At 51.2% G+C, this 24,551-nt stretch overlaps 1 protein-coding gene across 2 annotated transcripts in view; it reads right to left on the minus strand.

The window, feature by feature from the left end:
- Positions 1-24,551, minus strand: part of RAB11FIP4 (RAB11 family interacting protein 4) — a 150,052-nt gene that overhangs the window by 33,062 nt on the left and 92,439 nt on the right. The window contains exon 1 of one of the 2 annotated variants that reach the window (XM_033184284.1): positions 17,017-17,290. The exons of the other annotated variant lie outside the window; for it this stretch is intronic. Within the exon in view, the coding sequence (XP_033040175.1) occupies positions 17,017-17,046 (30 nt within the window). The 5' untranslated portion in view covers positions 17,047-17,290. Of the gene's footprint in view, positions 1-17,016; positions 17,291-24,551 lie in introns of those variants that run through there. 2 annotated transcript variants of the gene reach the window in all.

Consider the following 24,551-nt stretch of genomic DNA (forward strand, 5'->3'; position numbering starts at 1 on the left):
ATGGAATAAGCAAACAAGATAATTAGAGAAAATACAGAAGACCGGAACAACACAAACTTGAGACTGATACAGACAAAACACTACACTCAACAACTGCAGAATAAAACCAGTAGATTAAAGGCTAATGAGAAACTAGATACTTGCACAATACCAAGGAATCACCCTACAGATTGCTGCAAAACACCAAAGCACCTCACATACCTCTACCAGGGAGAACACAGGCTATTGTCCCTTTAATGCAGAGATCAAATGTGATGCCTAAGAGGTATGCAGCATCACCTACAATGTGGGCTTAACGAAGCATTTAACTCAATTCGAATCAAGCCTTAGGATCTAACTTCTACCAAATGGAAAAACGGGATAGAAGAAGTTACACATCACCACAGGGAAGATGCATTTTTTTTTTATTTTTAATTTTAATTTTTTTTAATTTTTTTTTTTTTTTTGAGAAGGAGTCTCGCTCTGTCGCCCGGGCTGGAGTGCAGTGGCCGGATCTCGGCTCACTGCAAGCTCCGCCTCCCGGGTTTACACCATTCTCCTGCCTCAGCCTCCCGAGTAGCTGGGACTACAGGCGCCCACCACCTCGCCCGGCTAGTTTTTTGTATTTTTTAGTAGAGACGGGGTTTCACCACGTTAGCCAGGATGGTCTCGATCTCCTGACCTCGTGATCCGCCCGTCTCGGCCGCCCAAAGTGCTGGGATTATAGGGGAAGATGCATTTCTAAAGGTTGAGACAGGCTGGAAGAAAAGGCATTTCTAACAAGTTCTCGGGTGATGCGGATGCCGCTCGTCCCGGGACCACACTTTGCGAACCACTGTTCTAGATTAACTGAGAGACATAGAAACCGAGTATCATCCTTGATTAGATCCCAGATCAAACAAACAAACCACCACCCAGCTGTAAAAGACCTTTTGAGGATAAATAAGGAAGACAGAATCTGGAGTAGATATTGGGTGATGCCAGGGAACTATGCTTAATTTTATCAGGTGTGTTAATGGCATATCGTTGTGAAGGAAAATGTCCTTAGTTTCGATAATATTTAGTTTAATTTCTTTTCAAATAGCTCATTTGAAAAGAAACTTGGTTCATTTGAAAATTACAGGCCAGGCGCAGTGGCTCACGCCTGTAATCCCGGCACTTTGGGAGGCCGAGGCGAGCGGATCATGAGGTCAGGAGTTCAAGACCATCCTGGCCAATATGGTGAAACCCTGTCTCTACTAAAAATACAAAAAAATTAGCCGGGCGTGGTGGCAGACGCCTGTAATCCCAGCACTTTGGGAGGCCGAGGCGGGCGGATCATGAGGTTAGGAGTTTGAGATCATCCTGGCTAACACAGTGAAACCCCGTCTCTATTAAAAATACAAAAAAATTAGCCAGTCGTGGTGGCGGGCTCCTGTAGTCCCAGTTACTTGGGAGGCTGAGGCAGGGGAATGGTGTGAACCAATGAGGTGGAGCTTGCAGTGAGCTGAGGTCGCACCACTGCACTCCAGCCTGGGTGACAGAGAGAGAAAACGTCTCAAAAAAAAAAAGAAGTAAACATTGTATGGAAACATGAAAAAATAGCCTGCCCAAAATTTGCTGCTGAACTAGTTAAGGAAAGTGTTACTGCCTGTCTTTTGGATAAAAGTTATTTTAACTAGGATGGGATGATACCTCATTAGAGTTTTCATTTGCATTTCTGTGATGATCAATGATGTTGAGCACCTTTCATATGCCTGTTTGCCATTTATATAAATTACATATAATAGAAATGTCTATTCAGATCTTTTGCCGATTTTTTGATCGGTTTATTCGCTTTTTCCTAACAGGTGCGGCTCTACTTAAAAGGATATGAAGAAGTGAAGTCATCCTGAAAGAATACTATCCTAGAGGGTACAGTCCACAGAAACTGGAGCCCGTTGGACCAACATGAGCTTCGAGGATGAAATGAGAACAGAATGATGAGCAGTCTTGGTTTCGAATGATCAGATCAAGAGGCAATGGATGGCTGAGGTCATAAGAATGATCCGGCCTCTAAACGACCATTCACAGTCATAACAGTCCTAGAAATGTTTCCAAATAGAGCAGGTGGTCAAGAGCCATCCCCAGGGGGTCCCTCACCCACGGGCCTTTGCCTGAAAGCAGAACTGCCTCCCCTCTACTCTGCCAGGCTTTGCCTACCCTCCTCTTCCTCTTCCCCCTTCCCTTGAAGGAAGTTCCCAAGACCCTTTTCTGTTATGGGCTGAATCCTCTTCCCTCTAAAATTCATATATTGAAGTCCTAATCCCTAGTACTTCAGAATGTGACTGTATCTGTAGATAAGAGTCTTTATAGAGGTAATTCAGGCCAGGTGTGGTGGCTCACACCTATAATCCCAGCACTTTGGGAAGTTGAGGTGGGTGGATCACTTGAGGTCAGGAGTTCGAGAGTAGCCTGGCCAGCATGTTGAAATCCTGTCTCTACTAAAAAGACAAAAATTAGCCAGGCATGGTGGCACATGCCTGTAGTCCCAGCTACTCGGGAAGCTGAGGCAGAAGAATCACTTGAACCTGGGAGGTAGAGGTTGCAGTGAGCCAAGATAGTGCCACTGCACTCCAGCCTGGGCAACAGAGCAAGACTCTGTCTCAAAACAAACAACCAGAAAATAATAATAATAATAATAATAATAAAGAGGTAGTTCAGTTAAAATGAAGTCCTAATGGGTTGGTCCTAATGGGTTGACCCTAACGCAACGTGACTGGTGTCCTTACAAGAGGAGATTAGGACACACACAAAGGAAAGACCATGTGAAGACACAGGGTGAAGACGGCTGTCTGCAAGCCAAGGAGAGAGGCCTCAGAATAAACCAACCCTGCTGGCACCCTGATGTTAGACTTCAGCCTCTAGAATTGTGATAAAACATACTATGGTTGTTTAAGCTGCGCAGTCTGTGGTCCTTCGCTATGACAGCCGTAGCAGACCAACACACCAATATACCAATATCCCTTCTCTGCCCCTAGGAAGCCTATGTGGAAACCCCTACTCAAGCTCAGTCTGGATTTTTCGCCTACCTTGTCACCCTGATGACAAAAACAAATTTTTTCAAGGTTAATTCAATTAAACCTTTTTTTTTTATTTTTTGAGATAGAGTCTTGCTCTGTCACCCAGGCTGGAGTGCAGTGGCACAATCTCAGCTCACTGCAACCTCCGTCTCCTGGGTTCAAGCAATTCTCCTGCCTCAGCCTCCGGAGTAGCTGGGATTACAGGCGCCCGCCACCACGCCCGGCTAATTTTTGTATTTTTAGTAGAGATGGGGTTTCACCATATTGGCCAGGCTGGTCTTGAACTCCTGACCTCAAGTGATCCACCTGCCTCAGCCTCCTAAAGTGCTGGGATTACAGGTGTGAGCCACTGTGCCCAGCCAATTCAACCTTTAAAGAGAACTACAGATGGTCCTCAACTTACAATGGTTTGACTTACAATTTTTTTTTTTTTTTTTGAGACAAGTTCTCACTCTGTCAACCAGGCCGGAACGCAGTGGCACCATCTCAGCTCACTGCAATGCCCCCTTCCTGGGTTCAAGTGATTCTCCTGCCTCAGCCTCCCAAATAGCTGGGATTACAGGTGCCCACCACCACACCTGGCTAATTTTTGTATTTTCAGTACAGATGGGGTTTCGCCACGTTGTCCAGGCTAGTCTCAAACTCTTGGCCTCAAGTGATCCATCCACCTTGGCCTCCCAATGTGCTGGGATCACAGGCCACCATGAGCCACTGTGCCAGGGCTGACTTTGATTTTTCAACTGCATGATGGTGCAAAGTGATCCACAGTCAGCAGAAGTCATACTTTAAGTACCTATAAGAGCATTGTTTTTCACTTTCAGCATAGTACTTAATAAATTACATGGGGCATAAAACACTTTATTGTAAAACAGGCTCTGTGTTAGATGATTTTGCCCAACTGTAGGCTAAAGTAAGTGTTCTGGGCACATTTAAGGTAGCCTAGGCTAAGTTATGGTTTTTGGTAGGTGAGATGTATTAAATGCACTTTTTTAAACTTATGACACTTCCAATATACGATGGGTTTATCGTGACGTAACCCCATCAAGAAGCATCTGTAACTGGATTTCTAGAACCTACTCAAGAGACTCAGGGATTTAATTTTGGTCTGTCCTAAAAAAAAAAAAAAGGGGGGGGGTTGTATTCTCTTATTCTCTTTCACGATTAGTTTGAAATACAGCTGCTTCTTAAGAGATGATATTTTGTTGAAACCAAAGCTTGGTGAATCTATGATTATCAGGATGGCATTCTATAAACACTATTTATATGCCAATCTAAGTAAGTTATTTCCATTTTCTTTTTCTTTTTTTTTTTTTTTTTTTTTGAGATGGAGTCTCACTCTGTTGCCAGGCTGGAGTGCAATGGCACGATCTCAGCTCACTGCAACCTCCGCCTCCCGGGTTCAAGTGATTCTCCTGCCTCAGCCTCCTGAGTAGCTGGGACTACAGGTGCACACCATCACATCCAGCTAATTTTTGTATTTTTAGTAGAGATGCGGTTTCACCATGTTAGCCAGGATGGTCTCGATCTCCTGACCTTGTGATCCTCCTGCCCCGGCCTCCCAAAGTGGTGGGATTACAGGCATGAGCCACCGTGCCTGGCCAGGTCCATTTTCTTGTGTGTTCTCTCAGTAGTATAAGTATTGTATTTTAATTTTAGAGAAGCATATGCACAGTTCAGAGACGTTAGAATTGCAAAGGCAATTTCTGTTTGCCCAAAACTGTATTTAGTATAGTTATAAGACAAATGTAAAAGGTGTTTTACCTACACAGCAACTGGTTTACAAGAGAAGAAATCAGCAGTTAGCCCTGGAGTCACAGGCCCTCACACAAGGAGCCTTTTACCCTGGGTCAGGCTGCCTCTGTGACCTGCAGTGCTCAGTAACTGAACACGATATTACCAGTTTCTCCGTGCCAGACAGTATTTCTGGCTACTTGACATCTGGAGCATTTTCCTCTCTCTGTTGTGGTCAGTGTGGGAAGGAGGACTGCTACTGCCCCCGGGACACGTGGGCACCCTGCTCAGAGGGATGCCAGCTGGCCTGTGACATGGCCCAAACCTGGGCCCCACCCCCGCCACTCCACAGCAGTCTAGAGCTGGTTTGTAACCAAGGTGCAGCTGAATTTAGCTCAGTGAATCATCTCCAAGGAAAAGCCAGAGAGAAAGTGAACTCACCTTTTAACCAAGTCCTTGATGGGGTATGATTGTCCCAACAAAGCCCTGGGTCCCAGATCTGAGTGCCCCGGTAAGTCCATTTCCTAAACAAAAGGTGTCTGAAGAGGCTATCTAGCCTACCCTCTGCCCTGCAAACAGAGCCAACAGCCTTGATTTTCAAATGAGAATGTGGACTTCAGAGGCAAACTGTTGGGTATTATGAAAACAGAACTTAAATTGCTTCCACATCTGGAAAACAAACCCAGCAGCCAGCCCCAAGAATTCCAGGCGTGCCAGCTCAAAGAGAAGCTGTAGGTCAGGGGAGGTATTTCCTGTTAGCTTTCAGTCTCCCATTACCTACCTGAAGCCACAAAGATCTCCTGTCTATAAACAGCTGGTAAAGTCACAGCTCAGAGAAAGAGAACAAAGTTGATATACTAGGGCGTCTACCACGTGGCCAGTCTGCTCTGTGCTTTACAGAGACAGTAAACTCCTTGCAAGTAATTATCATTTTCCTCCTTATAGATGGGGAAACGTGGCCGGGCACGGTGGCTCACGCCTGTAATCCCAGCACTTTGGGAAGCCGAGGCGGGCGGATCACGCAGTCAGGAGATCGAGACCATCCTGGCCAACATGGTGAAACCCCATCTCTACTAAAAAATACAAAAATTAGCTGGACACGGTGGCACGTGCCTGTAATCCCAGCTACTCGGGAGGCTGAGGCAGGGGAATCGCTTGAATCAGGGAGTAGGAGGTTGCAGTGAGCTGAGATTGTGCCACTGTACTCCAGCCTGGTGACTCCATCTAAAAGAGACTCCATCTAAAAAAAAAGAAAAAGAAAAAGAAAGGTGGGGAAATGGTGTCCAGAGAGTCTCATCCACTCTCCCCTGAAGTACCCTGCAGTTTTTCTCTTTATTCCCCTTTGGAGTCACACAAAAAGTTGGGGCCTTGCAAACCCAAATCAGGAGTTCCCTAATTTCAGTCGTCCCATCTAAATTCTCAGAAAAGATTTTCCAAATGCCTTCTGGAAGCTCCAGTTCCCATGCAGCCACTGCGCCTCTGGTTCCCCTGAGGAAAGCATGGACCAGAGGTCCCAGCAACGCAAGTGTCAAAGCGAAGTAAAGGGCTCTCCTGGTTCTTGGAATGGGCAGTTATGTTTTGCTACAAATTATAGTTTTTCAAGATGTGGCTGTTTGAAGAGAGGGCTTAATTACTCACACAGCCAAGAATCTGTGGGGCTTGTTTTGGGGGCTCCATACTTGACCATTATGATAAGAGGAGTGATGATAAAAACACTTCACTCAAAGTGAAGGTTTGGGAGGGAAAGCAGTGGCTCAGGCCAGCTCTTTCCCCTCATAGAGTCCACTAGGTAGGTCAGGCTCCATTTTCAGGGGAGTGCCCTCTGAAGAGGCGACATGGAACTTTCTAGAGAGAGGCCACTATCCAACTCAAGGAGAGTACACCTGGATGGAGCCGATTCACGGTCCAAAGTTAGGGTGGGTTCCCACCCAACTCCTCCTCCGCCACAGAACCCTCAGGCCTTGGACAGCCAGCAGGGTGCTGATGTTTACCCACAGCTAATGGCCAAGGCTCCATGTGACCCGCCCTTCTGGAGTGGGCAGGTCAGGGTCAGCAGGGTGACTCTCCTCCTCCCAACCCTGCAGGGCCTCCTGCCAGATCCCTTGGGTTTTATAACCCTCTCCTCCTCCCTGCCCCATCTTCTGGTACCTCCCATCAGCACAGAGCCCCCATGGTCTTCCCAGAAAGCTCAGTTCAGGTGTCCCTCTTTGTCCTGTGGCCTTTGCTAGATCCAGCTACCCAAGTTTTGTGTTCCAGAAGCTGCTGTCTTGCATGGGGGATTGGGGTGTGTCACTCAAGCATAGCTGGCCAGAGCTCAGCTTAGGGCCTCCGGCCAGGGCAGGCTTTCCTGCAGTGGGGACAGGTGAGAGGGCATTAGGTCTGGGGCTCACGGGGTAGAGACTCTCCCACCCAGGGAGTCCATAGCGAACCCCCTCTAAGAGCTTATGGGCTCCCCACTGCCCACAGAACCAGGCCCAGCTCCTGAGAGCAGCTCGCAAAGCCCCTTCCAGCAGGTCTCAGCCTCAGGACATGCTCTGTCTCTCCCCTTCCCTAGTACCCCAGGCTTCTGGCACCTTTACCCACCTCCATGCCTCAGCACATGCTGCTTTTTATGCACGTGAGGCATAAGCACCACCTCATCAAAGAGGTGGTGCTTCGAATCTCTGACACTGCATGCAAAATTGAGGTCGGGCTACTGGCTTTCATTGGAATCGCAAGAGGGAGAGGGGCAGAGAGAAGATCTCTGAGGAAAACAAGGTTTAAAACCATCACCTGCTCTTAAAGCCTCCCTCCAGCCAGCAGTTCATGCTCAGCCCCTGCTTGGGGGCCACTGTCACCTAGACATCCCCATGTGGCTATCTCCCAGTGCCTCCCCAACTCAGCCCCGACTTCCATGAGTAGCCCACACCTAACCCTCTGCACTGCTCCAGTCAGACCCTGTGCAGCCTTGTCACCTGCACCCCTGCAGGTGCGGACTGGGTGCCCACCCCACCACTCTTCCTCCTCTCTCTCCATCCTGCCCCACCCCACTGCAGCCCAGCCATCCTGAAGGATGGGGGCCCTGACACATCCTGCTCACACAGGTCCCTGTGCCTTTGCCACTGCCCCCTGCCCAGAACGCCTCCGTCTGTCTCAGGAGCAGTGCCATTGGCTGGCACTCCCCGAGATCCTTAAGACCTAAAGAAGCACAAAATAGTTTTTTTCTCTCTTTTTTTTTTGAGACGGAGTATTGCTCTGTCACCCAGGCTGGAGCGCAGTGACACGATCTTGGTTCACTGCAGCCTCCGTCTTCCGGGTTCCAGCGATTCTCCTGCCTCAGCCTCCCAGGCAGCTGGGATTACAGGCATCTGCCACCACGCAGGGCTGATTTTTGTATTTTCAGTAGAGATGGGGTTTCACCATGTTGGTCAGGCTGGTCTCGAACTCTTGACCTCAGGTGATCTGCCCGCGTTGGCCTTCCAAAGTGCCAGGATTACAGGCATGAACCATGGTGCCTGGCCAAAAAGGGGTCTTAAACATTTGCGAACAAGGAAAGCATGCATCTGCAAAGCACCTATCATGTGCCAGGTATTTCTGTGCATCAGCCACTGTTTAGATGAGAATACACAGGTTCAAGGAGGTTAAGTAATTTGTGAAAGGTCACAGGGCTGTGATTTGAACCAGGTCTGATTTTAACGCAGCAAGGAGGGTACAGAGAATACCAAATGCTCTCAGTGATGCGACATCCAGCACCCCATGGACAACGCCGTGCACTGGAGTGGACTCAGGCTGACCCTGCGGCCATGGGAACAGCAGTTAGCAACGCTGATGGTACCAGAACTTGGACTTGAGCTGAAGCTTGCAGGGACCATGGCACACTGGGTTTCTGAGGTCTGTGCCATCCAGGCCATCGGGCAGAGCCCTCCTCCCCTTTCCCACCACAGGCAGCTTCAAAGAGGCTACATGTGGGAAGACTTTACAGAAAGGGAGAGGAGAGATTTGAAAGAAAATTGCTAAAAGGAAACACATGTGAAAATGAAAACTCAGGCAAAGTGGGAGAAGGACGAGGGAAGAAGAAAGAGTGATGTCCAAGGACTATAAACTGAGTCAAGAACACCAGTTTCCCTCTGCTCCCTTGGGAAGGCCAGTAACCCACTCCCTGCCCTCATTTTCCCTCTGAACCCAGATGGAATGGGGCAGACCTTAGATGATGCCCATTAAGAGAAACAGGGAAAGTTGCCTTGCACACAACCATGACAACTGTGGAGCCACGATTCATATGTGGTGAGGCTCAGAGAGGTCGCTCTACTTTGCCAAGGCCACACAAGCTGGCGAGCCATAAAGCTGGAATCTAAGCCCAATCCAAGCTTGTCCCCTTGAATCGCATCAGCGTCCCCTCATATAATCTGCCACCACTACAAGGTGCCATCTGCTTCCCTGAAGGAACTGGACAAATTATGTAAGTTCCCCAGAGGTTACCTAGTTTGTTTCATTAAATCTGAGACACCTCTGAATTTACAATGCACCGTTATTTCAACTATGCCGAGAAAAAGGCGCCGTCAAATTATAATAATCTGCGAATGTGCGACACATTCCAATTTAAGATGTTAAATGGAAAAAAAAGGAAAGGAAAAAAAGAATGTGCCTTAGAATCCCAGAAAATACCATGGGAGTGTGTGTGGGGAACAGGGATTCAATCACAGTTCTGCAGACTGTGTGTGCAGTGAAGGGCAGTCAACAACTCCACACAAGCACATGAGCACACACCTGCTGCTGTAAACTCCTTCTTTGCTAACAACTGATGAAATCGTGCAGATAATCATACAAAAATGTGTTGGCCAGACCTGCCTTGTCAACAAGAACCCTCATTTCACCAGGAGGCCATCAATTCAAGGTTGCCTAACATTAGTCAGACGGGTCAGGCACGGTGGCTCACGCCTGTAATTCCTGCACTTTGGGAGGCCAAGGCAGGCGGATCACGAGGTCAGGAGATCGAGAGCATCCTGGCCAACATAGATTGCTTGCACCTAGAAGTTCGAGACCAGCGTGGGCAACATAGTGAGACCTCATCTCCACCAAATGAATAAATAAATAGCGAGGAGTGGTGATGAACCCAGCTACTCAGGCAGCTGAGGTGGGAGGATCACTTGAGCCCAGGAGGTTGAGGCTACAGTGAGCCAAGATTGTACCACTGCACTCAAGGTGGGCAGAAATGCGAAACTCTGTCTCAAAAAAAAAATATCAGTCAGGCGGAGGCTGTCCTGCCCACCCAATCAGCCAGGCTAGGCCAGGCCAGCCAGCTTTGCCTGAGTGGAGCTACAGACCTCTGGGCAGCCAAGCTGGATGAGCAGGCAGGTTTGCTCCTTGGTTAACTACTAAGGGCAGTCACCCAGTGTGGCCGGGCGGTGGCACAGCCTGCACCTTTTTGTCTGATCTTTCTCCAAATCTCCTAGGGCGTGTGGCCAGCCAGGGCCTCAGCATTTTAATAAGGCAGATGCTGCAGGCTGGCAATGGCAGACAGGCAGCACTGCTCCAAGCCAGCTTTCCCAGCTAGGCACAGGTGGATGGACAGGCAGGCCCTGGCTGGAGGCGAAGGGTAGGTGGGCCGAGGTATGGATGGCCATCCTCCCCCTGGCAGGCCAGCCACAGCCTGGCAGCCTGAGCAGCTTCCGGAAGGACAGGTGAGGTACAGCCTCCCTCACTGAACCTGGGAAGAAGGCTGTCACCTCGGAAGCTGCTTGGCATCTCATTCACAGATTGCCACGCAGATACTAGTCACTTCACCCCAGACCCAGAATCTGCATCTGCAGAGCCCGAACAGGTTTGTTAAAAACACAGAAGCTGGCCGGGTACAGTGGCTTATGCCTGTAATCCCAGCACTTTGGGGAGCCAAGGTGGGAGGATTACCTGAGGGTAGGAATTCGAGATCAGCCTAGGTAACATAGTAACACCGCATTTCTACTTTTTAAAAAAAAAAATTAAAATTAAAATGGAAAAAAAAAGATTTAAAAACCCACAGAAGCTGAGGAAGTAGAGTTTTGCTTCTCTTGCAAAGGCTCTTGAGTAATGGAGTTTTTCCCCTGCCACCTTCCTGTTTGGGCCATGATGCTCCCCGGCAAGACATTCTGTTAGATGTGAAGGTTATCAGTCACAACAATCAAACCAGCTGAAGCCTGCAGGAACTAAGAATAACAGCTCCCCCCAAAGCACAGTTTTAAGTGCTTTTCATACATGTATATATTTGAGCCTTACCACGAACCCTGTGAGGGTGGTACCACCCTCATCCTCATTTTACAGGTGGGGAAGCTGAGGCACAGAGAAGTTAAATAACTTGTCTAATAGATGATTCCACAAATAGCAAGGGGCACAGCCAGGATTTGAACCCAGAGACAGCCTGACTCTGAAGGCATTTTGGTACCAAACTGGTCTGCCTCTCTAACCATCTAACCGTCCATGAGTGCCAACTGAGTAAGGGCCAAAACCTAGACTGGGCATTTTAAATCACCATGGCTCATTTTATTTTCACCACCACCCTGCGAGGCAGGTGCTATTATCAACCCCGTTCTACAGCTTGGGCACCCCAACCCTCAGCCACCCCGTAGCAGGGGGGGTGGATGAACAGGATGCCCCATCTGAATGCTGCCTGACACGCAAACACGCACATGTGTGCACACATGCATATATGATCTGGGGCCCTAAACTGGACAGACTAAACCCAAAGCTGCTGCCCAAATGTGGGAGTGACTCCCTGGGGTTCTTAGGACCCCACAGAACCATGCTGCTGCCTGCCCACAGGCAGAGGGAGTGAAGAGGGAGGCCAGGGAAAGTGAAACCAGAAGGGTGAGGTCGCTTGTCCGAAGTTCCACAACTAGCGAGCAACAGAGCCAGAATCTAGACCCAGAAGTTTTCTGGCACCCATTTTTTCACCTTAAGGAAACAGGCATTGGGTGACAGAGCGTGGGATGAAGGTGCCTGTGTCTCAGGTAGGCATTTCTTCCAGGAAAACCTGGGAGCAGGGGGCAAGGACTTGCTACTATTCTCGCTTCTATTCTAGGAGAGAGACTTGAGTCTGGTGCAGAGGGCAGACACCCCTCAGCTCCCTTACCCCAAGTTCACTAGAGCAGCAGCGGCTATTTGAAATGTGGGTTCCCTTTTCATGGTATCAGGCTTACAGAGCACAGAGGAAGGTGGGGGTGACCGCGGATGACTAAAGAGAGAGAGCCCGCCCACTCTCCCACACTCGTTCTGTTTAGACCTTCCTCTTTCTGGTCCCTCAAAAGAGAAAGGCTCCCATGAGCAGAGCCACAGATATTAATAACTTCTACAGAGCTTTGTTTTCATCTGAATTAATGTTTACATTGTTGGGAAAGAACCCACTTGTCTGGGAAGATGAAGCAGGTTAAATCAATTAAAAATGTGACCAACAGTTGGAAAACTTCCCATTTCTTAAGGGAAGTCAAGAAGTGGGTTTGGAAATGCCGGCATGACTAGCAACGGCCTGCCAGGCGGATCTGGGCTGGAGGTCACCCAGACCCCACAGCTCTGGGTCACAACAGCCACCCCTCTGACCTTCATACGACCTTTGTAGGCTGCATGTCTTTCTGGTTGCCTGTGTCCTCCTCCCCGTCTCATCTCCTTTCCAGGTCACGGGAAAAAGTGAAGAAGCAACCACCCAGGCTGTCTGGGTGCTCAAGAGGGTTCTGAGAATCTCAGCTCTTGGTCATCAAAGCTCTTGAGGGGGGCTCAGCTTCTGAAGCACCAAGACACTCCGGACCCCTCTGAGCAAGGCCAGCTGGGCGCCCCCAGCATCCACTCAGCCTTGAATGGGGTCCACAGAAACTGGCCAATGACAAATTCCATTCACTTACCAGTATTATGATGAGGCCACAAACACTTGGGGAAGGACTGCCATGTGTAGTCAGACACTCGGCATGAGAAAATCGCTCCAAATGAAAACAGATAAGGGTGCTGTCCAGGCTTTTGGGGGCACCTTCTCTGCAGCCTGCCACCCAGTGTGGGCTCCAGACCATGCTGCTTGGAACCATGGTCAGGCCCAAAGCTGCAAATCCTCCCAGGAGAACATGTGCTGGCCAGGAGAGGTAGCCAAGACACCCTGCTGAAGCCCCACCCACCAAAAACTCAGAGGGCACCCCAACCCTCAGCCACTCCATAGCAGGGGGGTGAACAGGATGCCCCATGTGAATGCTACGTGACATGCAAACACACACGTGTGTGCACACACGCATATATGATCTGGGACCCTAAACTGGACAGATTAAACCCAAAGTTGCTGCTCAAAGGTGGGAGTGACTCCCTGGGGTCCTTAGGACCTCACAGAACCGTGCTGCTGCCTGCCCACAGGCAGAAGGAGTGAAGAGGGAGGCCAGGGAGCTCTTGAGGATCAGAAAAGAGATGAGGAGACAGCCTGGGTGGCACGGGCCAGAGTGTGGAAAACACGGGCAGGCTGCTGGCTGCTTTATGGGCCTTGAGAGGAGGACCTGTCCCTACCCGATAGGAGCTGACCCGTGGGAACAGCAGGCAGGCGCAGGCAGCTGTCGGAGACATGGCTGTAGGCACATCACCGGTGTGCCCTTTGCTGGTTTGATTCATGTGGTGGCAACAGTATAGTCTGGCAGAAGTGTTTCCAAGCTCAATGGACAGGCTCATCTGACCCGACTCAAGCTGAGGCAGGGGAGTCCATGGCAGCAGTGGCCACAGACGCCTGTCCTCCAGAAATGCCTCAAGGCCCAAATCCCCTTGACGCGGAGGTTCTGAGGAGGGCAGAGCAATGGAAGGCAGCTCGTGCCTGTGGATTTCTAGTCTCACTTGTACTGACAGTCCCCTCTTCTCCTCCTCCTGGGATTCTGGGTTGTCACGGCATTGGGTGGTCCCCCATCTCTCTGAGCTTGTCCCCTGTCCCCCCAGCCCTGGCTTGCTCTCCAATCACATCCCGTGTTGTAGTTCTGTGGACACAGCATGCCAGCCACGGTCCCACCTCAGGGCCCTTGCAGTTCCTCTTTTCTCTGCCTGTATCTCTTTTGTCGGGATGTCACCTTCTCAGTGAGAACTTCCCCATCTGACTCTGCAACCCAGCACTCCCTCCCCTTCCCTGCTCTCCCTCCTGCCAACTACCACGCTCCGTGTTTTACTGGTCTGCCTGCCTCACTACCATCCCGCGAGTTCCTTGAAGGCAGGGGTTCTCATCTGTTTTGTTCACTGCTGTATCTTCCAGTGCCCAGCACAGAATCTGTAGACTACCAAGTATCTGGTGAATGAATTCAGTACCACTTGCCCTGTACTGGGCAACATGCTAGGGGCTGAGCAAACAGAGATGGGGAAGCCTCCGGGTCCTGAAACGCCTCCTCATGAGGGAGACTGTGGTACCATTCAGGGGCAAAGATCATACAATGTCCAGTAAGGCACCAGGTGGGCCTGCCAAATCAGCATGTCTGTTTTCTGGTGCCTAACTGGTATAGACGGGACCACCCAATAATCCAGCCATGAGACCTGAGGCAAAGTAACTGGGCATTGATTTTCGAGGCCAGTGTTTGATGCCGTAAGTGCCCAGTTCCTGAGTCAAGAGCCAGCAGAGCTGACCCAGAGGAAAACAGAGTCCAGCCCCAGGGGTTCTGTATGCCTGGCAAGGCCAGGGCACTGTGTCCCACTGCTAACACCAGGCAGATAAAGACGCTTTGGCTGGGCGTGGTGGCTCATGCCTGTAGTCCCAGCACTTTGGGAGGCTGAGGCAGGCGTATCCCTTGAGCCCAGGAGTTTAAGACCAGCCTGGACAACACGGCAAAATCCCATCTCTGCAAAAACAAAAATTAGCCAGATGCAGGGTGGCACACATCTGTAGTTCCAGCTGAGACTGAAGTGAGAAGATCGCTTGTACCTGGGAGGGTGGGAGGCTGCAGTGAGCCCTGATCACACCACTTCACTCCAGCCTGGGCCGTAAAGCAAGACCCTGTCTCAATTTAAAAGAAAAAAAAAAAAGCTTCCTTTTCAAACACAGTGAGCCCTGTGCCAGGAGACAGCATGCCCTTTCCCATTCAGATATGCCTGCCTTCTGGGAACTGCTCACCCGCTATTTCATTGGGAGCCTCTCCTGCCCCCTTTACCCCCTCCTTACCCATACCTAAAACATATAAAGTGAAATTGCGAAGGCCCCTCAGAACAGAATCAGTTGTGGAAAATCTCAGCATAACAGGCTGCCCAGAGCGGGGACTGCCAGACACCTGAGGGTGCGGATGAAAGAGGAAGTTATGAGGGCCCCAGGTGAACCGCCAAAGAGAAAACCTTGGGTCTGAAGCAGACTGCCTACCAGGAGAGGAAGTGGCGAGGAAGGCTCCAGCATGCTTTAGGAGGGGCACAGATGGTGGGGAGGGAGAGTGGGGGCCAGTGGACTGTCTCAAGCTGCAGCCTGCAGTCTTCCGAGTGCAAACTGCCCCTGGAACCCCAAAGGAGGTGGCTTAGAACCCAACGGGCCCTCTAATTTCTTCTGCTTTTCCTCCCTCACTTGGCTAAAAGTCCCTCCCAAGGGCAGGCTCCAGGCAGTCTCTCCTACAGACCTCCCTTAGGGCAAAGGTCATGCCTTCCAGCAGGCTTACCTGGCCTGGCTAGTTCTGTCCCTCGCCTCGGGCCCAGTCTTATCTCTTCTACTGGCCTTAGTCATTTACTCCACCCCCTTCACCTAAGTCCAGGCCCCCCCTCAAATTCCGAAGCTGTTCACTACCCATTTGCCCAAGCGGTGCTGCCTCCTACAGTGAAAAACCCAAGCGGCTTCCCTCGCCCCGGCAGGCCACACTCTCCCCTGTGAAGTCACAGGGACCTCAAAGACAACTGCAGGCAATTTGCAATCAACTTAGAAGAGCCGGGCTGGCCCAGAGCAGACCCAGTATTCAGACTCCCTGAGCTTGCAAACACCTTGAGAGCAGGGAAATGTCTCGCATGTAATGTTCCCTGGGCACATAATCAACAGTCCCCGAAAGCCAGAAAGCAGGGTAAGGTTTGGGCCAGTGCTAGGGTGCCAGCACCTGGGGGAGACCCCAATCAAAGGCAGCGCGACTCAGGCACCCCACCAAGGCAGGCTAGTTGGTGGGAGGAGGATATGGGAGGGGGAGTGTGAGAGCTCCTATTGCAGAGGTCTGCTGGCACACAATTAGTACTGCCTCCGACCCCTTTGGTCTCCTTTTTCCCATCTCAGCAACCACTGTAACCACCTTTCAGCTGGGGCAGGACCTGGGGATGTTCCAAGGAATGTGCCTGCCCCATTGCTTTTCAGCGTCCCAGGAGCCCAAGCCACTGCCACCTGCCGCCTGCTCTGGGAGGGCAGGACAGAGGTTTGGTGGATCACCAGAAACCAGCTCAGCGTGCTGCCACTTCAAGACCTGACGGAGGCTAAGTGCAGAGACAGGACCCAGACCTCTCACATTGCTTTGAGAAGGAAGGTATAAATCAGTCAGTCAAGGAAAACTGGCATGGCCCTCGGGGGAGTGAGGTGTCACTTCCAGTCCTCCGTGGGAGAGCAGGGTGAGGGGAAAGGGAAAGAGGAGGCACTGGAGTTAGCACGGGCGAGGAGTGAGGTCCGGGGCTGTGTCGGAACCTGGTTCCCCACAGCACAGACACGCTCTCCAGAGACTACGCCGCCAGGACCTCGGAGACACTTGTCGCCGGCACAGAGAAGCGGCTGTGCCAACAGCTCCCACCACCGGGGCAGACCGGCCGTCTCAAGGGCCACAACACACCTCCCGCCACGGCAGCTTCTCGGCTAGGGAGAGGCAAGGCCTTGTCCCCCACCACGACCTCGGCTGGCCCCGAGGACTCCCCCACTCCACCCGCCGAGAGGGACGCGGGAAGCCAGAAAACAGGCTGTGTGCAGCCGCCAAGAGCTACAGAAAAACTTCGCGGCGCTCAGCCCCCTCGGGGACCCGGCCAAGGGTACGGCGCTGGGGACCACGCCGGTCCCGCAAGGGCAGGAGGGCAGGCGCGCTGCGGGCCGAGGTGGGGCGCGCGGTCGGGTTCCCACGGAGGCGCCCCAGAAAACAAGCCCCCTTCCCAGCCCACCAGAAGCACTTCCTGAAACTGCGCTGCGGAAGGAGCCGCCACCCGCGCACCTGGCAGCGGCTTCTACCCGCGGCCGAGCGAGACGGCTCAGGTAACCCGACCTCCCAGGCCAAGTCCGCACTCCGCCAACTTCCCGGGCCCGGAACCCGGGGCCGCGGGCCGGACGGAGCCAGGTGCGCGCCGCCAGAGCCCCGCGAGCGCCAGACCCGGGGCCGCCGCTTACCTGGCTCCCGAGAGCCGGCGGAGTGCGCATCCGCGGGCCGGTCCCCGGCAGAGGCGCCGAAGCCAGCAGGCGCGGGTCGGCGGCGCCCGGGGACGCGGCGGGCAGCCCCGAAGCGCAGGAATAATTCCCGCCGCGCCGCCGCCGCTCGCACTCCTGGGCACCAGTGGAAGGCGCGGCCCCGCCCCCGCCCGCGCCTGTTGCCGGGAGACCCGCGTGGGCCGAAGGGCTCTTTGTATCAAAGCTGCGGTGACATCACGAGGCGCCCGGGCCTTGGAACTCAAGGGCGGGGCCTCGCGCCGGGGCGGGGCGGGGGCGGAGGACGGGGACGGGGCCCGGGAACCCGAGCCGCGGGGCGGGGCCCAGGTAACCCCGCCCCCAAAGGTAGGGGCAGGTGGCTCCGGGGGACCGACCAATGGCCGCGCGGCCGGCCCCGCCTCCGTAGGTGCAGCTCGTCTGGGCCTGCCTGGCTCCGTGCGGCCCGGGCCAGGACTCCAGGAGGCGGCGTTTGAGCTCGCGCCACTACCAGGTAGGCGCTGTAGTCTTCTGCCCGTTCCGCGCCACCCTCACGGTTTGTTGTCACCGCACTGCGAGATTCCAGCCGGCGCTCACCGGCTCACACGGCGCACGCCACCCCACACGGCCCGCCGCCGTCTCCACGCCCTAATGAGTTCGGGGGCGCCTAGACTGACTTTCATCCTGAGTCGTACCCACAACTTTCCCAGCCTTTTCATGTGAAGTCGGAACCATCCCCATAACCAGCCCAGGAACATAAAGAACCAAGCGGCAACTAAAGAACCAAAAAAAAAAAAAAGAGAGGACCCTTCCTGTTGAATGCTAGTAAATATTATTTATGTTAAACATGTGCCCTCAGGCTGGGCACAGTGGCTCGGACAAAGTGGCCGAGGCGGAGGATCTTTGAGGCCAGGAGTTTGAGACCAACCTGGGCAACATAGCGACACCTCGTCTCTACAAAAAATTAAATGTTTAAAAATGTACTCGCCATCCCCCCATCACTCTTAACCATTCCCTGGACTTTAAAAAGGCAAAATGAGATGAATGTAAAGCGGCAAATATTGCAAATGTGGTTGGCCTTCGACCTGCTGTTGAACTATATAACTTGAGTGAGGGCAGAGACTTATCTTCCTGTCTAGCTCAAAGCCACCCTTGCCTTCCCTGAGTCTTCACTGGCCAACAAAGTGGCACTGGCACTTTGGCACGGGCAAGATCAGTAGGGCATCTGGGTGCTTTGGTCCTGCACCACCCTAGACACCCACCCACACCCACACATGCACCCACGCTCACACACAGCAGCTTTACCCACTTCTCTGCCTCTTTGCTGTCAAATTCCTTCTCCTCAGTCTCTCCTGCCAGTAAATTATCAGCGGCCCCTATGTTTACCAGGGCTTGTCTCTGAGGCAAAGCAGCCCCTACGGCTCCCAGAACTGCTGGGGACTTTCCAAATGGGACAGCATTAAACAGAGGAGGGCCTCCTGGCCAGAGCCACCTGAGAGAGGAGCTAGAGCTGTGGCCCCAAGGTAGAAACTCCACTGCCCAGCCCTCTCCTCGCAAGGTATGCCTTGCTGTTCAGAGATCTATGTGCAGAGGCCAGTCTGTTTCTCTTGTTTGTGTCTGCTCCCACAGTCTCTAACACATAGGAGCAATGTGGTGTATCATAAAGAACACACATGTTAGTTGGATGTGGTGACGCATACCTGTAATCCCAGTGCCTTCGGGAGGCCAAAGCAGGAGGGTTACTTGAGGCTAGGTATTTGAGGCCAGCTTGGACAACATAGCAAGACCCCATCCCTACCAAAAAAATTAGAAATAAAAACATTAGCCAGATATGGTGGCACGTGCGTATAGTCCCAGCTACTGGAGAGCCTGAGAAGGGAGGATCACTTCAGCTCAGGAGTTTCAGTCTGCAGTGAGCCATGATGGCACCACTGCACTCCAGCCTGGTTTACAGCAAGACCCTGTCGCTATTTGTTTATTTATTTATTTTGAGATTTATATTTCATTCTGTTGCCCAGGCTGGAGTGTAGTGGCACAATCTCGGCTCACTGCAACCTCCGCCTCCCAGGTTCAAGCGATTCTTCTGCCTCAGCCTCCCAAGTAGCTGAGACTACAGGTGCGTGCCACCACGCCCAGCTAATTTTTGTATTTTTAGCAGAGACAGGGTTTCACCATATTGGCCAGGCTAGTCTCAAACTCCTGACCTCGTGATCTGCCCGCCTCAGCCTCCCAAAGTGCTGGGGTTACAGGTGTGAGCCACTGCGCCTGGCTGACCCTGTCTCTATTTAAAATAAATAAATAAAAGTACTTATGTGGTGTATCATGCCACTGGTTTGAAGTCAAACAGACTTGGGTTTGAATTGAGTCTTATTTCCCAGATGTCCTGGGACAAGTTCTGTTACTTCTCTAAGACTCAATGTCTTTTCATCTGTAAAATGGGAATGGTACCTCACGGGATGTTGTACACCCTAGCACAGTGGGTACACTTAATTTTAGGCACTCCTCAAAGGTGTGGTATGTGATTGAGCCCATGCACCCTGGGCCCACTCTATCTGCCTTCCCAGCTCCACCCTGAGACCTTAACTCAGCAGCCTTCCATAAGGTTTTAGGATGTGGCTGAGTCCAGGGGCTCTATCTTGGTTTCCCTTCTTCCCTTCCAAGTCCAATGTTGCCCCTAAGGTTAACTGGGCTCCAGAAAGCAGGTCACATGACAGGATCGTCCAGAACCAAGAAAGAAAAGCAGAAACCAAGGGTGATCATCCCTTCTCTGGTCTTGGCTGTCTCCCAGCAAAGGTCAATGGAGAAAGTCAGGCCTGTCAAGCCCCCTCCACGTCCTCACCACGGGCAGCCTGAGTGACATTCTCAAGAGCTCTGTGGAACGGGTTGTGTCAGTAGGTCCCTCTTTATTTTTCTCAAAGGTAGTGGAGTGGGGAATGTCTCCAGGTACTTGTCCTTAAAAGCAGAGTGACAGAGGAAGGCCACAGATGCATTGAACACTCCTGGGTTCGAAGCCTGCCCGGTTCCACTTACCAAGGGAAGTCAATGTTTTGGAGCCTGAGTCTCCACTTCTAGAAAATGGAAATAAGACTCTTCCTCTTGCAGTTGTGAAGTTTCAATGAAATGATGAAGTGTCTAGTGCAATGCCTGAGATGCTGCAGGTGCTCAATAAATGGTAGCTCCTAGTCACTACCAGCAGCATGAGTGAGCTGCAGTCTGACACACTGGTTCTGTGCATGGGTACTGGGGCCGAGGGCGGTATCTTGGCTTTACCACCTTGTTGCTAAATGACCGTAGGCAAGTTTAAGTCCCAGTGTTTCAATTGCCTCATCTTTAAATTGGAGATAATAATAGAATGTGTTTTAGAACTATTGTGAGGATCAAAATAATCAGGGCCAGTAAAATACATAGAACAGAGCCTGGCACAGAGCAAGTAGCCAATAAACAGTAGCTATTACTCATGATCATTATGGCAAGAGGCTGAGGGGAACAGAGGTGAGGATTAGAGGCAGCCCAAGGGAAAATTTAGGACGCTGACTTTTGAGGTAAGGGCTCACATTTTCCAGCAGGGTTCAGAGGAGCAGTGATAGTCCAGTGGGGGGTGAGGTGGGGATGGTGACTGTATCTGATGGGTGGGATTAGACACGGGATGAATATGGGATCTGAGGGCTCTAATACAGGCTAGGACTCTGTCCTTGGTTCAAACAGGGACTAAGAGTGAGTTAATAGGAAGTATAATCCTGCCTTCTGAGCACAGCACCACCTGTGAGGATGTGGGGAAGGAAGGTCTTGAGTTAGGTACCCTGGTCTCTTAGCATTGCTGTGAGGTTCCTTTTTTTTTTTTTTTTTTTAGAGACAGGGTTAGGCCGGGCGCGGTGACTCACACCTGTAATCCCAGCACTTTGGGAGGCTGAGGCAGGTAGATCACCTGAGGTGAAGAATTCGAGACCAGCCTGGCCAACATGGCAAAACCCTGTCTCTACAAAAAAATACAAAAATTAGCCGGTTGTAGTGATGAGCACTTGTAATCCCAGATACTCTGGAGGCTGAGGCAGGAGAATCACTTGAACCCGGGAGGTAGAGGCTTCAGTGAACCAAGATTGTGCCACTGCACTCCAACCTGAGTGACAGAGGGAGACTGTCTAAAATAAATAAATAAATAAATAAAAAGGACCTTGCTCTGTTGCCTAGGCTGAAGTGTGGTGGCGCAATCATAGCTCACTGCAGCCTCAAACTCCTAGGCTCAAGCAATCTCCCCACCTCAGCTTCCCAAAATGCTGGGATTACAGGCATGAGCCATCATGCCTGGCCTAAGTCTATTTTCTTTCTGCTGCCACCATGCAGGAGTTAGCTCAACATTAGATGGTGTAAAGAAGCAACATTCTGCACATGTTTGGGGCCATGTGGAACGACTGGCTAAATATATATATGGTTTCATGATCATTATTTTGAGAAAAGAACCCTTCTGAACATTACCTAATGTTAACATTAGCCAAGCAACTGATGCCAACCAATATTAGCCAAGTGAACAAACAACAGCTGATATAAATAGTATTGGAGCTAAAACAAAAAGTCTGGCAAGTTGTTCTCAAACTGAGTTCCTTGGAACCCTCAGGGTTCTGTGGCGACTTTGCAAAAGGGAAGGTATACTTCAGGGGGACCACAAAAATAGCTCCACTTCTGTCTGCTGTACATGCTGTCTTCTGCATGAGACTTCATGTGAATAAAGGGTTCTATGGCTTTAAAAATGTTTAAAATCACTCGTATAGTATAATCATTTCCAAGACAGGAGAATGAGCCCCAGAGGTGGGAAATGGCATCTCCCCTCACAAGTAGCACAGGCAGTTAGTGGTGGAGCCAGGGGTAGAACCAGGTCTCATGACTCTCAGTCTAGTGCTTTCCAAGGTGGACACCAGTCATTAATCAGGACCGTGAGCATCAGTCAAACCCGGTCCATCTTAGCAGGGCTTGATTCTGTCAACACACACACACACAGGACATTCTTTTTTTTTTTTTTTTTGCGGCGCAGTCTCACTCTGTCGCCTGGGCTGGAGTACAGTGGCGCGATCTCGGCTCACTGCAACCTCCGCCTCCCGGGTTCAAGCGATTCTCCTGCCTCAGCCTCCTGAGTAGCTGGGACTACAGGCGTATGACACCACGCCTGGCTAGTTTCTGTATTTTCAGTGGAGACGGGGTGTCACCATGTTGGTCAGGATGGCCTTGAGCTCCTGACCTTGTGATCCGCCTGCCTCGGCCTCCCAAAGTGCTGGGATTATAGGTGTGAGCCACCACCCCCCGCTAGAGGACATTATTTCTGCCCAGCTGGGGCTCTGTGTGGAAAAGCCCCCTGGCAGCTGGCTAGGACTTTACCACAAGCACTCATCCTCTCTCACCTCTCTCTCAGAGGTCCTTTGACTCCACACTCAGGAAGTTCAGCTACAACTCTTAAATCTCAGCTTTCATCCCAGGTGATAAATTCAGTATTTGACGACTTAAGCAGTGGCTTAGGGAAGGGACTACCAAGTAAGTAGGCAGGACTCGGAGACTGCAGAGGCCTCTTGACCCGTTCCCAATTTTTTTTTTTTTTTTTTTTTTTTTGAGACAGAGTCTCCCTCTGTTGCCCAGGCTTGAGTGCAGTGATGCGATCTTGGCTCACTGCAACCTCTGTCTCCTGGGTTCGGGTGATTCTTGTGTCTCAGCCTCCTGAACAGCTGGGATTACAGGCATACGCCACCACACTTAGCTAATTTTTTGTATTTTTAGTAGAGATGGGGTTTTGCTATGTTGGCCAGGCTAGTCTCAAACTGGCCTCAAGTGATCTGCCCGCTTCAGCCTCCCAAAGTGCTAGAATTACAGGCGTGAGCCACCACACCTGGCCCCCAATTTTTTATTTAGACAAAAAATGGGGGTGACTCCTGGATCCCAGAGCCCTCTGTCTCCAGTGGGGATGTGTCTAGGGGTCTGCACTAAGCTGGCATCTTCTCTGACCACTCCTTCCTCTGCCTCTTCCCACCAAACCCAGTGAAGATGCAGGAGGCCTGGGTTCTGGGCTCTCCCTAACTTTTTGGGCCTCAGACTCCTCCCCTGGAAGAGCTCTTGGCTGGACAGCATCTTTAGGTCTCTTCCAATTCTGCAACTCTGTGCCAGCCCAGGAGAGGATCTTGGACTGTGGAAATAAGGTGTTTCCCTAGGCAAACACCCCGGTGTTGGTGACTGTCCATTGGCTGGGATGATTTCACCACTCTGCCCCTGGGGCTGGGTTCTCTCATAACAACTGGCTGGATGCTGTGCAGACGGAGTAGGACCTGGACTTATTGACTCTGGAGCCCAGGTTGAGTCTTCAGAAGCTCCAAGCTCTATTTTTGTCAACGTGCGCATGTATAAACAATGGGTTTTCTTACTCATTCAGGCCCAAAGAAAGGGGGAAAATGGTGAGAAAACCAGTGTTTCCTCCCTAACAAACATCCCCTCTGACTCATTCAGTCATCCAAGAAGAGGAGGTGGCAGGGGAGGAGGAAGTCCAGCAAGGTCTTCTTTTGACTTGAATTGGGTGAGGGCAAGGAGAAAAACTTCCTTTTCCTCTACTCTTGGTAATATCAGGTAACTGCAAACCCAGACAGCGAAAGCAACTCTTCTCTCCCCACACACCTCACCGCCCCCACCTCCTCCCAGACTTGGGCAGCACAGAGGTCCCACCCAGGGTACCACTGCCCATGTCTCTGATTGGCCATTAACTCAGCTGGAAGCTTTGTAGGAGTGGACTGCCCTTTTTTAGGAGTAGACAACCCTTTAAAGCAATGGTTCCTAAACTGCACTGCACATCAGGATCACCTGAAGAATTTAAAAAACGATTGGAATCACTTGAACCTAAAAAAATGTTAGTAACAGCCCAGGCGCGGTGGCTCACGCCTGTAATCCCAGCACTTTGGGAGGCCAAGGCGGCGGATCATGAGGTCAGGAGATCGAGACCAGCCTGGCTAACACAGTGAAACCCCGTCTCCACTAAAAATACAAAAAAATTAGCCGGGCATGGTGGCGAGCGCCTGTAGTCCCAGCTACTCGGGAGGCTGAGGCAGGAGAATGGCATGAACCCAGGAGGCGGAGCTTGCGGTGAGCTGAGATCACGCCACTGCACTCCAGCCTGGGTAATAGAGCGAGACTCCGTCTCAAAAAAAAAAAAAAAAGTCAATAACATACCCCATGGCAACCTACTCCTAATGTCACGGTGGAAGCCAGGTGTTGGCAGTTTTTAGAGATCCCAGTGATTCTGATGCAGCGGTTTGGGAACTGCTTTGCTAAACACTTGCCGACAACAGTGGGTGCTGACATGATCACAGGTGAAGGGATCATTTGTTCTTTCAATCCTTCATTCATTCTTTCAATCCTTCATTCATTCTTTCATCCTTCATTCATTCTTTCATTCATTCCTTCATTCTTTCAGTCATTCCTTCATTCATTCAAGAACAGTTAGTGCTAGGCTCTGTTCTAGGTGTTGTAGACACAGCCTTGATCAGTACCAAGTCTTG

This window comes from Trachypithecus francoisi, unplaced genomic scaffold (assembly GCF_009764315.1).
Source record: "Trachypithecus francoisi isolate TF-2019V2 unplaced genomic scaffold, Tfra_2.0 Lachesis_group20, whole genome shotgun sequence".
In the NCBI taxonomy this organism is placed as follows: domain Eukaryota; kingdom Metazoa; phylum Chordata; class Mammalia; order Primates; family Cercopithecidae; genus Trachypithecus; species Trachypithecus francoisi.